The sequence below is a fragment of the Scyliorhinus canicula genome, chromosome 15, assembly GCF_902713615.1.
Source record: "Scyliorhinus canicula chromosome 15, sScyCan1.1, whole genome shotgun sequence".
Classification (NCBI taxonomy): domain Eukaryota; kingdom Metazoa; phylum Chordata; class Chondrichthyes; order Carcharhiniformes; family Scyliorhinidae; genus Scyliorhinus; species Scyliorhinus canicula.
In genome coordinates this window covers 43,993,041-44,017,334 of record NC_052160.1, presented here as the reverse complement: position 1 = coordinate 44,017,334, position 24,294 = coordinate 43,993,041, and the positions used below count along the sequence as shown (strand labels likewise).

Below are 24,294 nucleotides of genomic sequence, written 5' to 3'. Positions count from 1 at the left end.
GTACTCCTAATTTGTATAAGTGTATACATGCACCACAGGAAAGAGACTTCAAATACAATCAAAATGAAACTGGAATACATTGTAGATCAAACAGCATTTATAAATAAAAAAAATGACATTCTGATTTCTCGCAGGGAACGGACAGTGCATGAATGTGTCCTTCATCAAGACCCCAAAATATCCACCTGTCCTTTCTCGTCAGATCATGCATATTTTTACAGCAACTCTGTTTTGTTTCAGATTTCCAGAATTTATAGACTTTCCTCTTTATTTTAAGGTGTGATGTTTCGGCACAAGTACCCTCAAAAAAAATTTAAAACAGCTCCAACATGGTTAAGTTACTTACACAATGAGAGAGTCATCTCCCAAGGAGGTAATTCCTTCCTGCATGCTTTGGGAGAGAGCCATCAACTGCAACTTTTTCTGTCAACAAAAAACAAAATTCAAATCATTGAGGAAGAACATTTGAGATCAATTGCTTTGTTTTTTTTTAACTATGTTTTTTATGGGGTTTTGTACAAGTTATGGATACAGGTATATACCTTGCAAAGCAAAACGCATAGGCTTTAGGAAATATAACCAGATGTGTGGGGTCTTTCCTCCACTTTCTCCTATTCTCTACTTTTTACAGATCATCTAACTAGGGTGGAGGGGCACTCGAGTGGTGCCTCCTAATGCTTTTTACTTTCTTTTGTGCAGTTGCATCGGCCATTGCTCGCTTCCCCATCCCACTTTCTTTGTGTTCTCTCACCGTGTTGTGGTTGCTGCCACTGTTGTCTTCCCCTGTACCCCCCCCCCCAACACCGTTTTTGTTCTCTTATCTCTTCCCCCTTCTGGCTCCCCTTTTTTTGTTCTCCCCCCTTCTTCACTGCTGCCACCCATTCTTTCTTACTGGGTTTTGCTACTTCACCTTGCTCGCCCAGGTCCTCCCTCGCTTTCCTCTTTCTGTCTTGTTCTGGCTATTTTTCCATGGCTGCTGATTTATTTATATGTTGGCCACAAACAGGTCCCAGAACAGTCGGGTGAATGGCTCCCATGTTTTGTGGAAGCCCTCTTCCGACCCATGGGCGGCGAATTTGATTTTCTCCATTTGGAGAACTTCCGATAGGTCGGTCAGCCAGCCTGCAGCTTTAGGTGTACTGCTGACCGCCAGCCGAACAGGATTCTACGGCGGGCAATCAGGGAGGTAAAGGCAAGGGTGTCCGCCATCCTCCCCATGAAGAAATCTGGCTAGCCTGATCAACCGAAAACCACCACTTTCGGGCATGGCTCCACCCTCATGCCCACCACTTTTGGACATTGCCTCGAAGAAGGCTGTCCCGTACCCAACAAGTCTGGGGCAAGACCAGAACATGTGGGCATGGCTGGCCAGGCCTCCTTGGCACCGTTCACAACTATCCGCCACCTCAGGGAAGAACCTGTTCATTTGGATTCTAGTCAAGTGGACTCTATGTACCACTTTTAGCTGCGTTAGGTTGAGCCTCGTGCATGTGGAGGTAAAGTTTACCCTGTGTAGTGCTTCTCTCCAGAATCCCCACCTTTTTTCGAACCCCATGTTTTCCTCCCATCTCCTCCTTGTCGTGTCCAGTTCGGTGTCGGCCCTCTCTAGCAGTCGTTCGTACATGTCACTGCAGTTTCCTCTGCCTAGGATGTCTGCCTTCAGTAGCTCTTCTAATACTTTCTGCCGTGGTGGTCGCGATGTCCTAGTCTTCTTCCATAGGATATTTTTACGCTGCAGGTATCAGAGTTTGTTGCCTTTAGCTAGTTGGAATCTCTGATTCAGTTCGTCCAGTGTTGTGACCCTACCGTCAGTGTATAGGTCCCTGACTGTCAATGTCCCCCCCCCGCCCTTTCCCTCTTTCACGCAGCTCCAATGAAACTCTTCAATTAAGTCTCTGCCATGCGCTAGCACTGAAGTGCTCTTTAAAAGGCACAAATGATATCCCCTGTGCCTGTGATCATGATGCAATATCCTTCCTCATCTTTTTTGACATGTCTGCAGCATTGGATACAGTCGATTGCACCATCCATCTTCAACACCTCTCCTCCATTGCCCAACTGAGTGAAATTGGCCTTCTAATCTATTACTTAGCTGTGAGAGATCTCTTGCAATAGTTCACCGTTCATCTTTGTACAATTACTATGGAGTCCCTCAAACATCTATTATTTAGTTCCTCCCATTGATCTCATGCTTCTCTCAGCAACATCATCCAATGGTATACTATCAGTTGATCATACACAACTCTACCTCATCACCTCTCTCAACCCCTCCACTGCCTGTTTTTAGACTACTCATCTGTCATCCAATCCTAGGATAGGTTAAATCTCCTACCGTTCAACATTAGGATGATTAAATACATTGGGTGGGATTTTCCACACAATCCACTGCAAAGGGCGGCCCATCATTGGCTGGCGGCGGGATCTTCTGGTTCCGCCAATGTCCCGTTGACTGCACCCCTCACGCCATGAAATCCATGGTGGGGGTGCACCGTTGGCAGGACAAGAAGATCCCGCCACAGTGGATGGCAAGAAAGTTCTGGCCATGATCTTTGGCCAGTAATCAGTGAATTAAGGATAACTCACTGTATAACTGCATTGGGTTCCTGTTTACGGAGGAATTAAATATATTTAAATAGAAGATTGAAATACAACCCATGTTCACCAACAATTTCTAAATTTTGTTCATTACAATTGCGGAAAAATTCTATACTTCTGCCATACTCCTGTTGTTCAGTGTGACAGTATTACTTACATGTCGTTTCTCCACTTCTGTGCCCTGTTGAACCTGCAAACATGCAGCCAGTCTTTTGTGGGTATTGTGGGAAATGATTCTTATTGCATCCATGCGCTTCTCAATCTAAACCAGAAACAAAAAACAGACAACACATTTTAATCACTTAATTTTCTCTTCTGCAATTCTTAATCAGAATGGTTACAACACATAAGGAGGTAATTTGTTCCTTGCTGGCTTTCTGCAGATGCAACTCAGCTACTCTGACTCCCCTAAAGATTTTCTGGTGACTCAACAAGTATCATCTTTTCTTCAAATGTTTATCCACTTCCCTTTTGAAAGCCATGATGCTATCTGCTGCCATCTCACTCTTTGGCAGTGAGTTCTAGGTAGTCATAACTCATTGCACAAAAATGTTTTCCTCCTATCACCATTGCTCCTTTTGACAATCACTTTCAAATTGGTATCCTCGGATTCTCAGCCCTTCTGTCAATGGGAACATTCTATTGAGGCATCTCATGATTTTGAAAATATCAAATCTCCTTTCAAATTTGAGAAAAACCCCATCTTTGTCATTTTATCCACGTAACTGAAGTCCTTACCTCTGGAACTACTTCCTACATCCTCGCTAAAGCTTTTGCATCCTTTCTAAACTGCGGTGAAGTCCAGCAGTACATTACAGAAGTTTAAGCTGAACCAGCATTTGATAGAGGTTGATCGTAACTTGTTTGCTTTTGTATCCTTTGCCTCAATTCATAAAGCCTTTATAGCTACATTCTCAACCTGCCCTACTGCCATCAAGGATTTCTGCACACTTACTCCCCAGGTCTCTCTGCTCTTGCACCTTCTTTAGAACTGCATCCTCTATTTTATATTGACTACTCTCATTCTCCCCAGCAAAAAGTATTACTTCACAATTCTCATGTGTTATATTTTATCTTCCATGTATCCAGGCATTCTAGCAGCCTGCCTGCTGAAGTTAGTGGGGAAGTGCAAAGTGATCGAGAACAACGGATTTCATGAACCGAATGCAAAGTCACCAATTTGGTGTAATTGGGATCTCTCTGGTCAGACAGACTTACCTCATTAACAGAAGTAAGTCTTGGCAGAGCAGTTATGTCAATCAACTGAAAGTGGCTGCCTGAATAACTGTTAATTACTGTGGTGAGAAACTGACTTAGCAGTTGTAACTTGTGTGCGAATCGTAAGCTCTCTATAAAGGTTGACACGTTTTGCTAACTGCGAAAAATGGAGTCTTTTAGGAACACAAAATTCTGCATATTGGGGCAAAGTAACGGTTAAACGCCTGGGGCTATCATCTGTTTGACTTTGACCGTGAATGACTTTGGTCATGTTTTTAAGAAAGAATCCTGTTTTGCAGGGCCTAGGAGCTTTTAGTAGCCAGAAGATGAAACTGACCAGAGGAATGTGTTTTTCAGTCTGGGCTAATGCACGGTGGTTTGACTGGGGAAAGTTCCTGTGGAATTAATGTGCTTTCAGCCTGGAAAGTTAATTTGTTTTAAGCTTGAGAGATAATGTAATTGTTGGGTGGAGCTAAGGGATTCGAAGGGACAGTTAGATAGATAGATAGAGAAATACAGCACAGAACAGGCCCTTCGGCCCACGAAGTTGTGCCGAACTTTTGTCCTAGGTTAATCATAGAATTTTGGACACTAAGGGCAATTTATCATGACCAATCCACCCAACCTGCACATCTTTGGACTGAAAACTGAAAGTTGAGAAAACATTGGAGAGGAATCGAAGGCTGATCTGTCTGACACTGGGTCCACAATTCTCTCTCACAAGAATAGTTAAAGAATAATATTTAAAGCAGAACAGTCTCATCTGAAGACAAGGAAGAAGCTGAAACAAGCCAGTTGAAACAGCTTTTGAAGTCATCCAACCAGAGTTTGCAGGGTTTTAACAGAAGTCCTAATCTGTTCTGTAAACCAAGTATTACTCTATGCCATGCTGATTTTAAGATGGATTGAGAGCTGTATGTTTTTTTTCTTGTTGTTTAATGAGGAATTGAGTAGTGTTCAATGGGGAATTGAAAGCTGTTCTTTTTGGGTGTGAAGTTATTAAAGAGTTGTATTCATAATAAAGTTTTGCTTTAAAAATGCCGAATCCCTATTTCTTCATGCAAACCCTCTGGGAGCGAAACATTCTTTCCGCACAGTCTTACAAGGTAAACCAAAATATTGGGTTATCAGTTCAGTATCCTAGCCACTGTTGGGGTCTGGTCTAGGATCGTAATACACCACAGAAGTGACAAAGAACAGAGTGCTTTGTCAGCCAAGTGCAAAATTGGGAATTCGGCGGAGAACAGGAAGGTGCTATTATTTCTTATTTTCTTCAGCAAGTGCTCTTCTTCTGTTTCCAAGCTTAGAGACTGCAACTTGGTAGTACTTTACTTATTTAATTGGTAACACTAATTAAATAAAGGCAGACAGACATGGCAGTGCTTCGTGACTGCAAAATGTAAGTGACTGCAAAATGTGAGAATCTGATGAATACTTCCAGTCTCAAACAAAGATATCTGCAATAAGTGTCAACTTTAGTTCAGAGCTGCTGGCCTGGGCTAAGTTTCAGATATTGTAGGGCATCAGAAAGAAGGGAAAGTGCTACCTGGCCCCGAGGCAGTCATATTCTCTAAGTTACGTAGAACTTTTCGGTTGATCAATGGTCAGGGACAGGAGAATATGACTGTGAATCGAGCAAATATGAAAACCAGCATGTCGTATTGGAGGAGCCTCAGCCCTTTACTTTGACCAACAGCGAGACGGTACTTGCTTCCTGTGTGGATGAGAAAACTGACCAATCCCCATGGTGCAGGATGCCATTCAGGTTGGGAGGAAAAAAAGGAGGTTAGATAAACTCTGTCTGTTCTCATTGCAACTATGGAGGTGTAGAGGCGACCTGATAGAGGTCTACGAAATTATGAGTGGCATGGACAGAGTGGCTAGTTAAATGCTCTTTCCTAAGATAGGAGTGTCAAGTACTCGGGCCATAGGTTTAAAATGTGTGGGGAAAAGTTTAGAACTGATGTACAAGTCAAGTTATTTTACAGAGGGTGGTGAATATATGGAACGTTCTACCTGGGGAGGCAGAAGGAGCAGGTACGATAACTGTATTTAAGGGGCATCTACACAAATATATCAATAAGCTGGGAAGGATGCGGACTCTAAGTGCATACAGTTTTATTTTAGGCAGGTACACCGTTAGCGTAGGCGTGGAGGGCCAAAGGGCCTGTTCCAGTGGTGTATTGTTCTTTGAATGTAGTAGTGAAAGGAGACTGTATAGTTGGGGGATAAGGAATAGATACAGTTCTCTCGAGCCACAACCTGGAGCTCCAAAGTTTGCTATCTGCCCGCTGCCAAGGTTAAGGACATTTGCTTGCAGCCAGAAATTAACTTGAGTGGGAGGGGGAAGATCCAGGTGTCATGGTCGAAGTAAGAAACAATGAGGAATGATGCTACAATGAGGGATGATATTCTGCAAAGACAGGTTGAGGAGTTAGGGTCCAAATTAAAATGTAGACTTCCGGTGGTGTCCATGAGTTGAGCGGTTGCACGAAAGGTGGCGCTCATTTAAGAACTTCAAGAAGGCTTTTTAATCCCAACAATCATGCACCAAAAGTACCGATAATCCCAGAGTTTAATCCCCCATCAACTGCACTGCCAAGCAGGATGGGAAAGAACTAACTGCCCAGCCAAAAAGCCAAGGGGAGGGAAATCTCAGCCTTGGAGCAGGGAACTGCACGTGGATGCACAGAACCTTCGAGGGCCAATTCCGCAGAGCTCTCAGCGCGGACCCAAGCGCTGCTGGACAAATTGACAAGCTTCATCACCTCCGATTTCCAGAGACATAGGGAGGAGATGAGAAGAGACCTCCTGGCAGCTGCGATGGCCCTAATAAAGGTGGCAATAGACAATATGGAACGGAGAGAGATCCAAGAGTCGACGACAAGTGACTTCATAAAAGCCGCTACAGACCAAAGAGACAGGATTGTGGCACTCGAGGCCAAGGTAGCGAACCTGGTCAGAACACAGAAGGAGCTGAAGGTCAAAATCAATCACCAGGAGGAACGGTCGTGTCAGCAGAAACTGAGAATCGTGGGGCTACCAGAGGGAATGGAGGGGAGAAACTCCACAGAATAAGTAGCAGCGATGCTCGGGAAGCTGGGCGCTGAGGAGGACTTTGCCAAGCCGTCAGAGATAGACCGTGCTCACAGGTCGCATCGCCAGTGGCCCAAGGCAGGGGAATCACCAGGGGTCATAACCATGCAACTTCACAGGTATCAAACTACAGGTCACATATCAGGGCAAAGAAAATGAGTTAGACACCCTGGGAGGAGCCAACAAATTTGTCCAGAAAAAGGGATGGGGCAAACAATGATAGAGGGCAGAGGCGACAACAAGCAGAAGCACGGAGGTTGAAGGCTCAAGTGCTTTCTTCATCCAATCTAGTAGAACACCTCTGCTCATTTATTGTGTTCTTGAATGTTTTCCTTTCATCAACAACTATTTAATTCTAGGTTAAAAAGAGTCTATGTATGAGAATGGTCACCAAGGTGGAGGACGTATAGCATTTGTGCCGGTTGAAATGAACCATAGCAATAGACTGCAGTTTTAGGATCAGGGAGGAAAAGAAAATGTTCAATACACTTCCTTGAGATTATTCTGTGCATTGAAGACATTGAGCACCTTGAAAACACATCTTACTCTCAACTTTATTTTTAAAAAGACATTTTGTGAACATTCTGGAGACAGCTCATACATAACTACACAGTTTTCTATTTATATTGGCACATTTTTTAAAAACATGTAAGTTCCATATAAGTCAGCACTTTCAAACTGTGATTCTGAAAACCAGAACCAAATAATGCCCCACATCTGTATTTTAGGTCACTGAGATTATTTGGTAAAACCCAACTGGGGCCTTTCCAGAGTCAGCTACTCTCTGTCCCATCCACTTTACTGTAACAGTGGGGGAAGGGGGGTGGCGCAGCATGGCACGGCATTGCTTTATTTAATAAAAAGAGCACATCACTGCAGTAATGAGAGAGGATGTCTTCGAAGACATTTGGGGCAGCACGGTAGCATTGTGGATAGCACAATTGCTTCACAGCTCCAGGGTCCCAGGTTTGATTCTGGCTTGGGTCACTGTCTGTGCGGAGTCTGCACATCCTCTGTGTGTGTGTGTGTGTGTGTGTGTGTGTGTGTGTGTGTGTGTGTGTGTGTGTGTGTGTGTGTGTGTGTGTGTGTGTGTGTGTTTCCTCCGGGTGCTCCGGTTTCCTCCCACAGTCCAAAGATGTGCAGGGTAGGTGGATTGGCCATGATAAATTGCCCTTAGTGTCCAAAATTGCCCTTAGTGTTGAATGGGGTTACTGGGTTATGGGGATAGGGTGGAGGTGTTGACCTTGGGTAGGGTGCTCTTTCCAAGAGCCGGTGCAGACACGATGGGCCGAACGGCTTCCTTCTGCACTCTAAATTCTATGATAATCTATGAAGACTCTTCAAATAAGGCCCTATGGGTGGAGCTTAGAAAAAGGAAAGGGGCAATCACTTTGCTGGGATTATACTACAGGTCTCCAACAGTCAGAAGGAGACAGAGGACCAGATATGCCGGCAAATCACAAGCGGGACGCGAGGAATAATGTTATAGCAACAGGGGATTTCAACTTTACCAATATTAACCAGAATCATGTTAGTGTGAAAGATTAGAAGGAGTGGAATTTTTAAAGTGCAGTCAGGAGAGTTTTTGTGCCAGTATGTAGGTCATCCTACTAGGGATGGAGCAATGCTAGACTTAATTCTAGGAAATGAAGCCAGTCAAGTGGTCAAAATTGTCAGTGGACAAGCATTTTGGGAATAGAAATCAAGTGTCTGAATTGGAAGACGACCAATTTCAATATCATTGGACAGGATCTGGCAAACTTAAACTCGGAGCAGCTATATGCAGGTAAATCTACATTTGGGAAGTGGGAGTCTTAAAAGAGTGAGAGTTCAGGGCCAATGTGTTCCTCTAAGAGTGAAGGGCAAAGGTTGCAAGTCCAGGGAATCCAGGATGTCAAGGGATTTTGAGGGTTTGATTAAGAAAAAAAATGCACATGGTAGGTAAAGAGCACTTGAAACAGGGAAGTTCCTTCAGGAGTATACAGAGTGTGCGCGTGGGGTGGGGGGTGCTTAAAAAAATAAATTAGGAAGACAAAGAGGGGCTATGAAATATCATAGGCATATAGCGTTAAGGAAAACCCCAAGGTGTTTTATAAATTTATTAAGAGCAAAAAGATGACCAGGGAAAGAGTGGGTGTATTAGGGATTAAAGGGGTCATCTGTGCGTGGATCCAGAGGACGTGGGCGAGTTTGGAAATGAATGTCTTTCATCTGTATTCACGAAGGAGAAAGACAGGGTAGCTGGAGATTTCAGTTGGGACAGTCAAGTTCTCGAGCACGTTAAGATTAATAAGAATGAAGCATCAGGGGCTGGATTCTCCACTCGCAGGATTCAGTTGCGCTAGCAGCGCACCCAAGCCCATGGATTTCCCGACGACGTGTGACTGCCCACAACAGGAAACTCCATTGGCTGGTTGGACGGAGAATCGGCTGCCGGCGAGGGTACGCCACACCAGATGTTTTAGCAGGCATAAAGGCGCATAAATCCCCAGGACTTGATGAGATGCACATTCTCTCTGTGTGGGTTTCTTCCGGGTTCCTCCCACAGTCCAAAGATGTGCAGGTTTGGTAGATTGGCCATGCTAAAATTGCCCTTAAGTGTTCAAAAAGGTTAGGAGGGGTTACTGGGTTAAGGTGATGGGGTAGAGGTATGGGCTTAAGTGTGGTGCTCTTTCCAAGGGCCGATGCAGTCTCGATGGGCCGAATGGCATCCTTCTGCACTGTACATTCTATGATTTTATGTATCCCAGGCCACTATGGGAGGCAAAGGAGGAGATTACAGGAGCCCTGATGGAGATATTTAAATCGTCGCTGGCCAGTGAAGTGCCAGAGGATTGGAGAATAGCAAATGTGCAACCTTTATGCAAAAAGGGCAGCAGGAATAATCCAGGTAATTACAGGCCAGTTAGTCTAACGTCAGTGGTAGGGAAATCATTGGAAAAAATTCTGAGGCACAGGATTAATCAACATTAGAAAAGCAGGGATTGATCAGGGATAGTCAGCACAGATTTGTTGCTGGAAGACCCTGTCTTACTAATGCAATTGAGTTTTTTGAAAAGGTTACTAAATTTATTGATGAGAGTAGCGCAGTTGATGTGGTTTATAAGGACTTCAGTGAGGCCTTTGACAAGGTCCCACGTTGAAGGTTAGAGCCCATGGTATCCAAGGCAAGCTCACAAATTGGATCCAAAATTGGCTTGTTAATAGGAAGCAAAGAGTGATGGTGGAGGGTTGCTTTTGTGATTGGAAGCCTGTGGCCAGAGGTGTGCTTTGCTGTTTGTTGTATACATTAATGACTTGGAGGTGAATGTAGAAGGTATAATTAGTAAGTTTGTAGCCGACATGAAAATTGGTGGTGATGTTGATAGTGAGGAGGATAGTCTAAGGCTACAGACTGATATTGATCAGCAGGTCTAAATTGGGCAAAGCGATGACAGATGGAATTTAATCTTGACAAGTGAGGTGATGCATTTTGGGAGGTCTAATAAGGATAGGATATACACAATGAATGGTAGCTCCCTAGGGAGTATTGAGGAACAAAGGGACCTTGGTGTACAAGTCCATGGATCCCTGAAGGTGGCAGCACAGATAGATTGGGTGGTGAAGAAGGCATACAGAATGCTTGCCTTCATTAACCGGGGCATAGAATATAGGAGCAGGGAGGTCTTGGTACAACTTTATAAAACATTCAATAGGCCACAGATGGAATATTGTGTGCAGTTCTGGTTGCCGCACCATTGGAAGGATGTGATTACACTGGAGGTGATGCAGCGGAGATTCACCATGATATTGCCTGGGATGGAAAGTTTCAGCTATGAGGAGAGACTAGATAGGCTGGGTTTGTTTTCACTGGAACAGAGGAGACTGAGGGGGGGGGATCTGATAGAGGTACACAAAATTATGAGTGGCATAGATAGGGTAGATCGTAATCATCTTTTCCCAATGGCAGAGGCGTCTAAGACCAGTGGGCACATGTTCAAGGTGAGGAGTAAGTGGTTTAGAGGGGAAACAGAAAAGATTTTTCCTCCAAAGGGTGGTGGAAATACAGAATGAACTGCCTGAGGGGGTACTCTTTCAGCATTTAAGAAGCATCTGTACGAGCACTTAAATCGCCACAGCAGGATGGGCTGAAGGGCCCATTTCTGTGCTCATGACTCTAGAATTTTCAGAACATTGTTTAGATTTTTCACTTCAATCTGTGAAATAAAAGTGCAGCCAGGGAAAGTGCAATTTGTATTGTATTGAGAGGAACAGGGAGGATTCTCGTAAATTATAATTATAAACGAAAACAAGTTTTCAGAACAATACAGAACTAAATGAAACAATGGTTTTGTCAGAAGTCCACAAAAATGATTGCTTGGAAACAATGTGTAAAATACATTTTCCACAGGACAATCCCTGATGGGCTATAGTTATGGAGAAGCTTGTTTTAAATGTCTACCATGCAGAAAAATTCAAGCGATTTTCCAGGTTCTTTCACAGTACTGTATTTGATAAAGCCACCCGGAGAGTTCCAAACCAGCAAAATCAGCAATTATGCTTAAGTTTACATTGATCCTCCAGTTATTAAGTTATACCAAAATTTCCAGAGAATCACAGAGACATATTTTAACAATATAAAAAGCTGCATCAACCATTAGTGTTAAAATCATCTGGGCTGGAGACTTCCGGTGGCGGCCACGGAGTAGGAGATCACACATTTGGTAGCTCCCACTCGTGCCGGACCTTCTGCCCCGACTTTTTTCGAGTTTTATTTGAAAAATCTGGAGCGGATGGGATAGTGAGGAGAAATCCCACATCAGTATATGGAGACGTGGACCAGAAGTGGTCATATAAGAACAACAAAATCGAGCAGAGAAGGCACGTGTAAAACCCACAGCACAGAAAAATATGGCAGAGATGCAGGGTACTGGGCAACGGAGCAGCTGTTGAAATTTATTCAGGAGGGTTTTGCAAGTTAAAGGAGGAAGGTCTAGAACCTATTAAGGCATCGATCAACCAGGTGGAGCAGGGGCTGGAAGCCCAAGGTCGGGCGATCCAGAAAGTTGAGGAGAAGGTGGTCAAACACGGGGAACACCTAACTGAGCTGGAGTTACAGGTGGAGCTGATGAGGGATCAGCAGAAAAGGCTGCAGGAGAAGGTGGAGGACCTGGAGAATAGGAACTTGAGGATCGTCGGCCTCCCTGAAAGCTGCGAGGGAACGGCATATGTGGCGAATATGCTCGAGAAGTTAATGGGTGATGCGGCGTTTGCTCGACCCTTGGAAGTGGATAGAGCACACAGAACGCTTGCAAGGAGACCGCGTGTGAACAAGCCGCCAAGGGCGATGGTGGTTGAATGCACCGGTTCCTGGATACGGAACAGATTTTGCAATGGGCGATGCAGACATGGAGCTGCAAGTGGGAGAACAGCATGCAGCGCATCTGCCAGGACCTGGGTGTGGATCTGGCCAAAAGAAGAGCGGGATTCAACCGAGTAAAATCGGCCCTTTTCAAGAAAAATGTGACGTTCGGGCTGCAAAATCCAGCTTGTTTATGGATCACTTTTGAAGATCAGGAACTCTGTCGCCGGACGAGGCGATGGACTTCAGTAAAAGTAAAGGGCTGGCAGGTGACTGAGGACACTGAACTCTTGGGACGGGTAATGCTATATCGATTTTGTTAAAGTTATTCTCGCTTTTGAACTGTATGTGAATTTTTAAAATATTGATTCTTGGGCTGTTGCTCAGTTTTGAGCTGGTGGGGGAAGGGTGGATGGATCTTCTTTCTCTTACCTTGCGTTTGATTGGAACTGTGTTTTTGAATATGTATGTCAGAGCAGGGGAGGGAGGGAGGCAATAGCGGGTACGATGTTTGGCGCCATGGGGGGGGGGGGGGGAGGCTAGCTCACAGAAGCGCAGTGGGGGGTGAGCAGATAAGTTTGCTAAAGGGGGTTGTAATTGTTCTGCTGTTAATGGGGGGGTGGGAATTGCTCTGCTGACAGGGGAGGGATTGTTGCTGGAAGACAAACGGGAGGTCGAGGATGCCGAAGGGCAGGCCTGCAGGGGTGAGAGCTGGAGGCTGCCCTAAGAAGGGTGATCGGCAAGGAGGTGGTGGGGAGAGAAGGAGGGTGCGAGATGCCTCCCGGTCAGGCTGATCACGTGGAACGTTAGAGGGCTGAATGGGCCAGTTAAGAGGGCTCGCATGTTCGCACATTTGAGGGGATTGAAGGTGGCGTGGCAATGCTACAGGAGACACACCTGAGGGTAACAGATCAGACCAGATTGAGGAAGAGGTGGGTCGGGCAGGTATTTCATTCGGGGTTGGACTCTGGGGTCGCAATCCTGATTAATAAACCGGTGTCATTTGAGGCGGGGAAAATATTTGCAGATATGGGGGGCAGGTATATCATGGTCAGCGGGAAGCTGGAGGGGACACCGGTGGTGCTCGTGAATGTGTACACACCAAACTGGGATGATGCGGAGTTTAAAAGACGGGTGTTAGGGAAGATCCCGGACCTGGATTCACACAAGTTGATCATGGGGGGCGGGACATTTTAATATGGTCATTAATCCAAGGTTGGACCGGTCGAGCTCAAATACAGGGCGGGTGCCAGCAATGGCGAAGGAACTAAAGGGGTTTATGGAGTAGATGGGTGGGGTAGATCCATGGAGGTTTGGTCGGCCAAGAGCGAAGGAGTTTTCTTTCTTTTCGCACGTAAATAAAGTATACTCCCGGATCGATTTTTTTAATCTTGAACAGAGCTTTGCTGGCGGGGGTGGTTGATACCGAGTATTCGGCGATTGCTGTGTCGGACCATGCCCCACATTGGGTGGATTTACAGGTGCGCAAGGAGGGGGGTAAGCAATGGAGATTGGACATTGGACTGTTAGCAGACAAGGGGGTGTGCAGGCATGTGAGGGAGTCCATCAGAACTATCTGGAAATAAACAACACGGGGGAAGTCTCGGCAGCAATGGCTTGGGAAGGACTAAAGGCAGTGGTTAAAGGGGAGCAATATCAATAAAGGCCCACAGGAGGAAGGTGGAGAGAGCAGAGATAGATAGATTGGTTGGTGAAATACTCCAGGTAGACAGGAGATACGCGGATGCCCCGGAAGCAGGGTTATTGAAGGAGAGGCGGAAGCTACAGATGGAGTTTGGCCTGTTGTCCACGGGGAAGGCAGTGGAGCAGCTGAGGAAGTCGAGGGGAGGGGGTGATATAGCAGTATGGAGAGAAAGCCAGCAGAATGCTTGCACACCACCCAAGGAAAAGGGAGGCGGGCAGGGAGATAGGTAGAGTGAAGGACAGAGCTGGGAACACGGTCTTGGACCCAGCAGGGTGAATGAGGCGTTTAAGGAACTTTACAGCCTGCTATATAAGTGGGAAACCCCAGCTGGGGTGGAAGGGATGAGGCAGTTTCTGGGTGGGCTGGAGTTTCTGAGGGGGGAGGAAGGGTTGTTAGATGGGCTGGGAGCCCCGATCGGGATTGAAGAAATAACAGAGGGGCTATTGGCCAGAATTGAACTGCCAGTAGGAAATGGATTCAGATATCTGCAGGTACGGGTTTTTTTTGCGACGGCAGATGTCAACCTTTCCGCTCCTACTGCCAGAGGGGATACAGGACAGGGTACTCTCCAGAAAGGGGGTGGGAGAGGAGAAGGTTTTGGATATTTATGAAGAACTCCTGGAGTCGGAGGAAACACAGACAGAGGAGCTAAAGCGCAAATGGGAAGATGAGCTGGGGGGGTTGGAGGGGGGGGGGGGGGGGGGGGGGGGGGTGATCTTTGGGGGATGTGTTAAGCAGAGTCAACACGTCCTCATCATGTGCCAGACTCAGCCTGATTCAGTTTAAGGTCGTTCACCGAGCACACATGACGGCGGCCCGATGAGCAGTTTTATGGGGACAGAGGGCAGGTGGGCCAGCAAACCATGTCCATATGTTTTGGGCATGTCTTAAATTTAGGGGATTTTGGCAGGGTTTGACAGACGTCACGTCCACGGCGTTAAAAACAAGGGTGGTGCCGAGTCCAGAGATTTTCGGAGTGTCGGAAGATTCAGGAGTCCAGGGGGTGAGAGAGGCCTTTGCCTCATTGGCAGCCCGGACGGATATTGCTAGCGTGGAAGGACTTGAAGCCCCCAAATTCAGAGATCTGGCTTAGCGGCATGGCTTGGTTTATCAGACTTGAGAAAATTAAATTCGCCCTAAGAGGGACAATGCTAGGGTTCATTCGGAGGTGGCAGCCGTTTGTCGACTTCTTTGGAGAAAACTGTCAGCAGAGGTTGGGGGGGGGGGGTTAGATTATTGTTCAGAGGAGGTAGGACTTGTGAGGGAGGGAGGCAATCCTTGCACTATATTTATATTTGTACTGGTTACAGTTATTATTAAAAAATTACAAATGCCTTAATAAAATGTTTTTCAAAAAAGTTATCTGGGCCCAAGTTATCATCTTATGCTCCTTCTTTCAGTTCCCTAATTGTAAGATGCTAAAAAAGATGGTACAGTCAAGGTACATTCAAACAACAAGGAAATCCAGTCAAAAGATGTGCGGGTTAGGTGGATTGGCCATGCTAAATTGCCCGTAGCGTCCTAAAAAGTAATGTGTGTGGGGGGGGGGGGGGGGGGGGGGGGGGGGGGGGGGGTTGGGTTACGGGTATAGGGTGGATGCGTGGGTTTGAGTAGGGTGATCATTGCTCGGCACAACATCGAGGGCTGAAGGGCCTGTTCTGTGCTATACTGTTCTATGTTCTATGAAAGATAGGACAAACAAACCCAAAACTCCCTGAATGCCGAGAGAGGGAAGATGAAACACAATAAAAATGTGCTTACGACAGATTTCAGGTTGCAATACAAATGAATACCAGGCCGAATTCTTCTTCGACAATCACTCACTAACGAGTCAGAACAGTAGAGGTGAGGTGAGAGTGACGGCTCTTGACATCAAGGCAGCATTTGACCTACTATGGCATCAAGCTAAACTAGAGTCAATGGGAATCAGGGGGAAAACTCTGCATTGGTTGGAGTCATACCTGGCACAAAGGAAGATGTTTGTGGTGGTTGGAGGTCAATCATCTCAGCTCCAGGACATCACTGCAGGTGTTCCTCAGGGTAGTGCCCTAGGCCCAACCATCTTCAGCTGCTTCATCAATGACCTCCCTTCCATCATGTGGTCAGAAGTGGGCATGTTAGCGGATGGCTATACAATGTTCAGTTCCATTCGTGACTCCTCAGATAATGAAGTAGTCCATGTCCAAATGCAGCAAGACCTGGACATATCCAGACTTGTGCCGACAAGTCGCAAGTAACATTCGCGCCACACAATTGACAGGGAATGACCATCTCCTACAAGAGAGGATCTAACCACCACCCCATGACATTTAATGGCATTACCATTGCTGAATTCCCCACAATCAACATCCTTGGGGTCATCATTGAACTGGACTAGCCACATTAATACTGTGGCTACCAGGGCTGGTCAAAGGCTAGGAATCCTACAGTGATTAACTCAGCTCCTTACTCCCCAAAGTCTGTCCACCATCTACAAGGCACAAGTCAGGAGTGTAATGGAATTGCCTGGGTGAGTGCGGCTCCAAAAACACAAGAAGTTCAACATCATCCAGGACATAGCAGTCATCATGATTGCTCCCCCTTCCACAAACATTCAAACCTTCCACCACTGACGAACCATGGCAGCCATGTGTACTATCTACACGATGCACTACAGTAGACTTTCAAACGAGCGCGAGAGGGAGAGCCAGCCGGGACTTTCAAAAGAGCGCGAGAGGGAGAGCCAGCCGGGACTTTCAAACGTGCGCGAGAGGGAGAGCCAGCCGGGACTTTCAAAAGAGCGGGAGAGGTGAGCCAGCGGGGACTTTAAAAAAGGCGCGAGAGGTGAGCCAGCCGGGACTTTCAAAAGAGCACGAGAGGTGAGCCAGTCGGGACTTTCAAAAGAGCGCAAGAGGGAGAGCCAGCCGGGACTTTCAAACGAGCGCGAGAGGTGAGCCAGCCGGGACTTTCAAAAGAGCACGAGAGGTGAGCCAGTCGGGACTTTCAAAAGAGCGCAAGAGGGAGAGCCAGCCGGGACTTTCAAACGAGCGCGAGAGGGAGAGCCAGCCGGGACTTTCAAAAGAGCGCGAGAGGTGAGCCAGCGGGGACTTTAAAAAGGGCACGAGAGGTGAGCCAGCCGGGACTTTCAAAAGAGCACGAGAGGTGAGCCAGTCGGGACTTTAAAAAGGGCGCGAGAGGGAGAGCCAGCCGGGACTTTCAAACGAGCGTGAGAGGGAGAGCCAGCTGGTACCGATCCTATTTTTCTTTTAATATAAGGCGGGAACTGGAAGTACGACCCGTGGATTTCTGGGAAGGTTTTTTTTTCTCCCCCTAGCCAATAAATTCTGATGGAGAGGAAACCTGAGACACTACACGTATAGTGTCTCCCACCCGCCCTCCTCCTCTAACCTAATAATAAGACCCATTGGTGTGAGAATGTAAGTGTTATATTATATTATTATTTTTTATTTATTTTATATTTGTTAACCAGAACTTGATTGGAACTCAGAGGGATGGCAGGGCAGGCAGTGCAATGTTCCTCCTGCAGGATGTTTGAGGTGAGGGATGCCGTTAGTGTCACTGCTGATTTTACCTGCAGGAAGTGCAGCCATCTCCAGCTCCTCCAAGACCGAGTTAGGGAGCTGGAGTTGGATGAACTTCGGATCATTCGGGAGGCAGAGGGGGTCATAGATAGGAGCTTCAGGGAAGTAGTTACACCAAAGACTAGAGATAGATGGGTAACTGAAAGAGGGACTGGGAAGAAGCAGTCAGTGCAGGGACCCACTGCGGTCGTTCCCCTGAGTAACAAGTATACCGTTTTGGATACTTGTGGGGACGACGACTTACCAGGGATAAGCCACAGGGTACGGGCCTCTGGCACGGAGTCTGTCCCTGTTGCTCAGAAGGGAAGGGGGGAGAGGAGCAGAGCATTAGTAATTGGGAACTCAATAGTCAGGGGCACAGATAGGAGATTTTGTGGGAGCGAGAGAGACTCACGTTTGGTATGTTGCCTCCCAGGTGTAAGGGTACGTGATGTCTCGGATCGTGTTTTCCGGGTCCTTAAGGGGGAGGGGGAGCAGCCCCAAGTCGTAGTCCACATTGGCACTAATGACATAGGTAGGAAAGGGGACAAGGATGTCAGGCAGGCCTTTAGGGAGCTAGGATGGAAGCTCAGAGCGAGAACAAAGAGTTGTTATCTCTGGGTTGTTGCCCGTGCCACGTGATAGTGAGACGAGGAATAGGGAGAGAGAGCAATTAAACACGTGGCTACAGGGATGGTGCAGGCGGGAGGGGTTCAGATTTCTGGATAACTGGGGCTCTTTCTGGGGAAGGTGGGACCTCTATAGACAGGATGGTCTACATCTGAACCTGAGGGGCACCAATATCCTGGGGGGGGGAGATTTGTTAGTGCTCTTTGGGGGGGTTTAAACTAATTCAGCAGGGGCATGGGAACCTGGATTGTAGTTTTGGGGTACGGGAGATTGAGAGTAGAGAGGTCAGGAGCACAGATTTGACTTCGCAGGAGGGTGCCAGTGTTCAGGTAGGTGGTTTGAAGTGTGTCTACTTCAATGCCAGGAGTATACGAAATAAGGTAGGGGAACTGGCAGCAGGGTTGGCACCTGGGACTTCGATGTTGTGGCCATTTCAGAGACATGGATAGAGCATGGACAGGAATGGTTGTTGCAGGTTCCGGGGTTTAGGTGTTTTAGTAAGCTCAGAGAAGGGGGTAAAAGAGGGGGAGGTGTGGCACTGCTAGTCAAGGACAGTATTACGGTGGCGGAAAGGATGCTAGATGGGGACTCTTCTTCCGAGGCAGTATGGGCTGAGGTTAGAAACAGGAAAGGAGAGGTCACCCTGTTAGGAGTTTTCTATAGGCCACCTAATAGTTCTAGGGATGTAGAGGAAAGGATGGCGAAGATGATTCTGGAAAAGAGCGAAAGTAACAGGGTAGTTGTTATGGGAGACTTTAACTTTCCAAATATTGACTGGAAAATATATAATTCGAGTACATTAGATGGGTCGTTCTTTGTACAATGTGTGCAGGAGGGTTTCCTGACACAATACGTTGACAGGCCAACAAGAGGCGAGGCCACATTGGATTTGGTTTTGGGTAATGAACCAGGCCAGTTGTTAGATCTGGAGGTAGGTGAGCACTTTGGAAACAGTGACCACAATTCGGTGACCTTTACGTTAGTGATGGAAAGGGATAAGTATACCCCGCAGGGCAACAGTTATAGCTGGGGGAAGGGCAATTATGATGCGATTAGACATGACTTAGGATGTGTAGGTTGGAGAAGTAGGCTGCAAAGGTTTGGCACACTGGATATGTGGAGCTTGTTCAAGGAACAGCTATTGCGTGTTCTTGATAAGTACGTACCAGTCAGGCAGGGAGGAAGGGGTAGAGCGAGGGAACCGTGGTTTACCAAAGAAGTGGAATCTCTTGTTAAGAGGAAGAAGGAGGCCTATGTGAAGATGAGGCGTGACGTTTCAGTTGGGGTGCTTGGTAGTTACAAGGAATCGAGGAAGGATCTAAAGAGAGAGCTAAGACTAGCAAGGAGGGAACATGAGAAGTCTTTGGCAGGTAGGATCAAGGAAAACCCAAAAGCTTTCTATAGGTATGTCAGGAATAAAAGAATGACTAGGGTAAGAGTAGGGCCAGTCAAGGACAGTGGTGGGAAGTTGTGTGTGGAGGCTGAGGAGATAAGCAAGATACTAAATGGTGGTTTGAAGTGTGTCTACTTCAATGCCAGGAGTATACGAAATAAGGTTGGGGAACTGGCAGCATGGGTTGGTACCTGGGACTTCGACGTTGTGGCCATTTCAGAGACATGGATAGAGCAGGGACAGGAATGGTTGTTGCAGGTTCCGGGGTTTAGGTGTTTTAGTAAGCCCAGAGAAGGGGGCAAAAGAGGGGGAGGTGTGGCGCTGCTAGTCAAGGACAGTATTACGGTGGCGGAAAGGATGCTAGATGGGGACTCTTCTTCTGAGGTAGTATGGGCTGAGGTTAGAAACAGGAAAGGAGAGGTCACCCTGTTGGGAGTTTTTCTATAGGCCACCTAATAGTTCTAGGGATGTAGAGGAAAGGATGGCGAAGATGATTCTGGAAAAGAGCGAAAGTAACAGGGTAGTTGTTATGGGAGACTTTAACTTTCCAAATATTGACTGGAAAAGATATAGTTCGAGTACATTAGATGGGTCGTTCTTTGTACAATGTGTGCAGGAGGGTTTCCTGACACAATATGTTGACAGGCCAACAAGAGGCGAGGCCACATTGGATTTGGTTTTGGGTAATGAACCAGGCCAGTTGTTAGATCTGGAGGTAGGTGAGCACTTTGGAAACAGTGACCACAATTCGGTGACCTTTACGTTAGTGATGGAAAGGGATAAGTATACCCCGCAGGGCAACAGTTATAGCTGGGGGAAGGGCAATTATGATGCCATTAGACATGACTTAGGATGTGTTGGTTGGAGAAATAGGCTGCAAGGGTTGGGCACACTGGATATGTGGAGCTTGTTCAAGGAACAGCTATTGCATGTTCTTGATAAGTACGTACCAGTCAGGCAGGGAGGAAGGGGTCGAGCGAGGGAACCGTGGTTTACCAAAGAAGTGGAATCTCTTGTTAAGAGGAAGAAGGAGGCCTATGTGAAGATGAGGCATGAAGTTTCAGTTGGGGCGCTTGATAGTTACAAGGAAGCGAGGGAGGATCTAAAGAGAGAGCTGAGACGAGCAAGGAGGGGACATGAGAAGTCTTTGGCAGGTAGGATCAAGGAAAACCCAAAAGTTTTCTATAGGTATGTCAGGAATAAAAGAATGACGCGGGTAAGAGTAGGGCCAGTCAAGGAGAGTGGTGGGAAGTTCTGTGTGGAGGCTGAGGAGATAAGTGAGATACTAAATGAATACTTTTCGTCAGTATTCACTCAAGAAAAAGATAATATTGTGGAGGAGAATGCTGAGACCCAGGCTATTAGAATAGATGGCATTGAGGTGCGTAGGGAAGAAGTGTTGGCAATTCTGGACAAGGTGAAAATAGATAAGTCCCCGGGGCCGGATGGGATTTATCCTAGGATTCTCTGGGAAGCCAGGGAAGAGATTGCTGAGCCTTTGGCTTTGATTTTTAGGTCATCATTGGCTACAGGAATAGTGCCAGAGGACTGGAGGATAGCAAATGTGGTCCCTTTGTTCAAGAAGGGGAGTAGAGATAACCCCGGTAACTATAGGCCGGTGAGCCTAACGTCTGTGGTGGGTAAGGTCTTGGAGAGGATTATAAAAGATACGATTTATAATCATCTAGATAGGAATAATATGATTAGGGATAGTCAGCATGGTTTTGTGAAGGGTAGGTCATGCCTCACAAACCTTATCGAGTTCTTTGAGAAGGTGACTGAACAGGTAGACGAGGGTAGAGCAGTTGATGTGGTGTATATGGATTTCAGTAAAGCGTTTGATAAGGTTCCCCACGGTCGGCTATTGCAGAAAATACGGAGGCTGGGGATTGAGGGTGATTTAGAGATGTGGATCAGAAATTGGATAGTTGAAAGAAGACAGAGGGTGGTAGTTGATGGGAAATGTTCAGAATGGAGTTCAGTTACGAGTGGCGTACCACAAGGATCTGTTCTGGGGCCGTTGCTGTTTGTCATTTTTATAAATGACCTAGAGGAGGGCGCAGAAGGATGGGTGAGTAAATTTGCAGACGACACTAAAGTCGGTGGAGTTGTAGACAGTGCGGAAGGATGTTGCAGGTTACAGAGGGACATAGATAAGCTGCAGAGCTGGGCTGAGAGGTGGCAAATGGAGTTTAATGTGGAGAAGTGTGAGGTGATTCACTTTGGAAAGAATAACAGGAATGCGGAATATTTGGCTAATGGTAAAATTCTTGGTAGTGTGGATGAGCAGAGGGATCTCGGTGTCCATGTACATAGATCCCTGAAAGTTGCCACCCAGGTTGATAGGGTTGTGAAGAAGGCCTATGGTGTGTTGGCCTTCATTGGTAGAGGGATTGAGTTCCGGAGCCATGAGGTCATGTTGCAGTTGTACAAAACTCTCGTACGGCCGCATTTGGAGTATTGCGTACAGTTCTGGTCGCCTCATTATAGGAAGGACGTGGAAGCTTTGGAACGGGTGCAGAGGAGATTTACCAGGATGTTGCCTGGTATGGAGGGAAAATCTTATGAGGAAAGGCTGATGGACTTGAGGTTGTTTTCGTTAGAGAGAAGAAGGTTAAGAGGTGACTTAATAGAGGCATACAAAATGATCAGAGGGTTAGATAGGGTGGACAGTGAGAGCCTTCTCCTGCGGATGGGGGTGGCTAGCACGAGGGGACATAGCCTTAAATTGAGGGGTAATAGATATAGGACAGAGGTCAGAGGTTGGTTTTTTACGCAAAGAGTGGTGAGGCCGTGGAATGCCCTACCTGCAACAGTAGTGAACTCGCCAACATTGAGGGCATTTAAAAGTTTATTGGATAAGCATATGGATGATAAGGGCATAGTGTAGGTTAGATGGCCTTTAGTTTTTTTTTCCATGTCGGTGCAACATCGAGGGCCGAAGGGCCTGTACTGCGCTGTATCGTTCTATGTTCTATGTTCTAATACTTTTCGTCAGTATTCACTCAGGAAAAAGATAATGTTGTGGAGGAGAATGCTGAGACCCAGGCTATTAGAATAGATGGCATTGAGGTGCGTAGGGAAGAAGTGTTGGCAATTCTGGACAAGGTGAAAATAGATAAGTCCCCAGGGCCTGATGGGATTTATCCTAGGATTCTCTGGGAAGCCAGGGAAGAGATTGCTGAGCCTTTGGCTTTGATTTTTAGGTCATCATTGGCTACAGGAATAGTGCCAGAGGACTGGAGGATAGCAAATGTGGTCCCTTTGTTCAAGAAGGGGAGTAGAGATAACCCCGGTAACTATAGGCCGGTGAGCCTCACGTCTGTTGTGGGTAAAGTCTTGGAGAGGATTATAAGAGATATGATTTATAATCATCTAGATAGGAATAATATGATTAGGGATAGTCAGCATGGTTTTGTGAAGGGTAGGTCTTGCCTCACAAACCTTATCGGGCTCTTTGAGAAGGTGACTGAACAGGTAGACGAGGGTACAGCAGTTGATGTGGTGTATATGGATTTCAGTAAAGCGTTTGATAAGTTTCCCCACGGCCGGCTATTGCAGAAAATACGGAGGCTGGGGATTGAGGGTGATTTAGAGATGTGGATCAGAAATTGGCTAGTTGAAAGAAGACAGAGGGTGGTGGTTGATGGCAAATGTTCAGAATGGAGTTGAGTTACGAGTGGCGTACCACAAGGATCTGTTCTGGGGCCGTTGCTGTTTGGCATTTTTATAAATGACCTAGAGGAGGGCGCAGAAGGTTGGGTGAGTAAATTTGCAGACGACACTAAAGTCGGTGGAGTTGTAGACAGTGTGGAAGGATGTTGTAGGTTACAGAGGGACGTAGATAAGCTGCAGAGCTGGGCTGAGAGGTGGCAAATGGAGTTTAATGTGGAGAAGTGGGAGGTGATTCACTTTGGAAAGAATAACAGGAATGCGGAATATTTAGCTAATGGTAAAATTCTTGGTAGTGTGGATGAGCAGAGGTATCTCGGTCCATGTACATAGATCCCTGAAAATTGCCACCCAGGTTGATAGGGTTGTGAAGAAGGCCTATGGTGTGTTGGCCTTTATTGGTAGAGGGATTGAGTTCCGGAGCCATGAGGTCATGTTGCACCTGTACAAAACTCTGGTACGGCCGCATTTGGAGTATTGCGTACAGTTCTGGTCGCCTCATTATAGGAAGGACGTGGAAGCTTTGGAACGGGTGCAGAGGAGATTTACCAGGATGTTGCCTGATATGGAGGGAAAATCTTATGAGGAAAGGCTGATGGACTTGAGGTTGTTTTCGTTAGAGAGAAGAAGGTTAAGAGGTGACTTAATAGAGGCATACAAAATGATCAGAGGGTTAGATAGGGTGGACAGTGAGAGCCTTCTCCCGCGGATGGAGGTGGCTAGCACGAGGGGACATAACCTTAAATTGAGGGGTAATAGATATAGGACAGAGGTCAAGAGGTAGGTTTTTTACGCAAAGAGTGGTGAGGCCGTGGAATGCCCTACCTGCAACAGTAGTGAACTCGCCAACATTGAGGGCATTTAAAAGTTTATTGGATAAGCATATGGATGATAATGGCATAATGTAGGTTAGATGGCCTTTAGTTTTTGACTTCCCATGTCGGTGCAACATCGTTGGCCGAAGGGCCTGTACTGCGCTGTATCGTTCCATGTTCTATGTAACTCACCAATGTTCCTCCGACAGCACCTTCTAAACCCACAACCACTACCATCTAGAAGGACAAGAGCAGCATATACCTGGGAA

At 46.5% G+C, this 24,294-nt stretch overlaps 1 protein-coding gene across 7 annotated transcripts in view; it reads right to left on the bottom strand.

The window, feature by feature from the left end:
* The window catches only part of arhgap17a (Rho GTPase activating protein 17a), a 188,069-nt gene that overhangs the window by 74,047 nt on the left and 89,728 nt on the right, over positions 1-24,294 (bottom strand). For all 7 annotated transcript variants that reach the window (XM_038819885.1, XM_038819886.1, XM_038819887.1 and 4 more), the window contains exons 3-4: positions 2,753-2,857; positions 347-423 (exon numbers count right to left, since the gene is read on the bottom strand). In XM_038819885.1, coding sequence (XP_038675813.1) covers positions 347-423; positions 2,753-2,857 — 182 coding nt within the window. The remainder of the gene's footprint in view (positions 1-346; positions 424-2,752; positions 2,858-24,294) is intronic.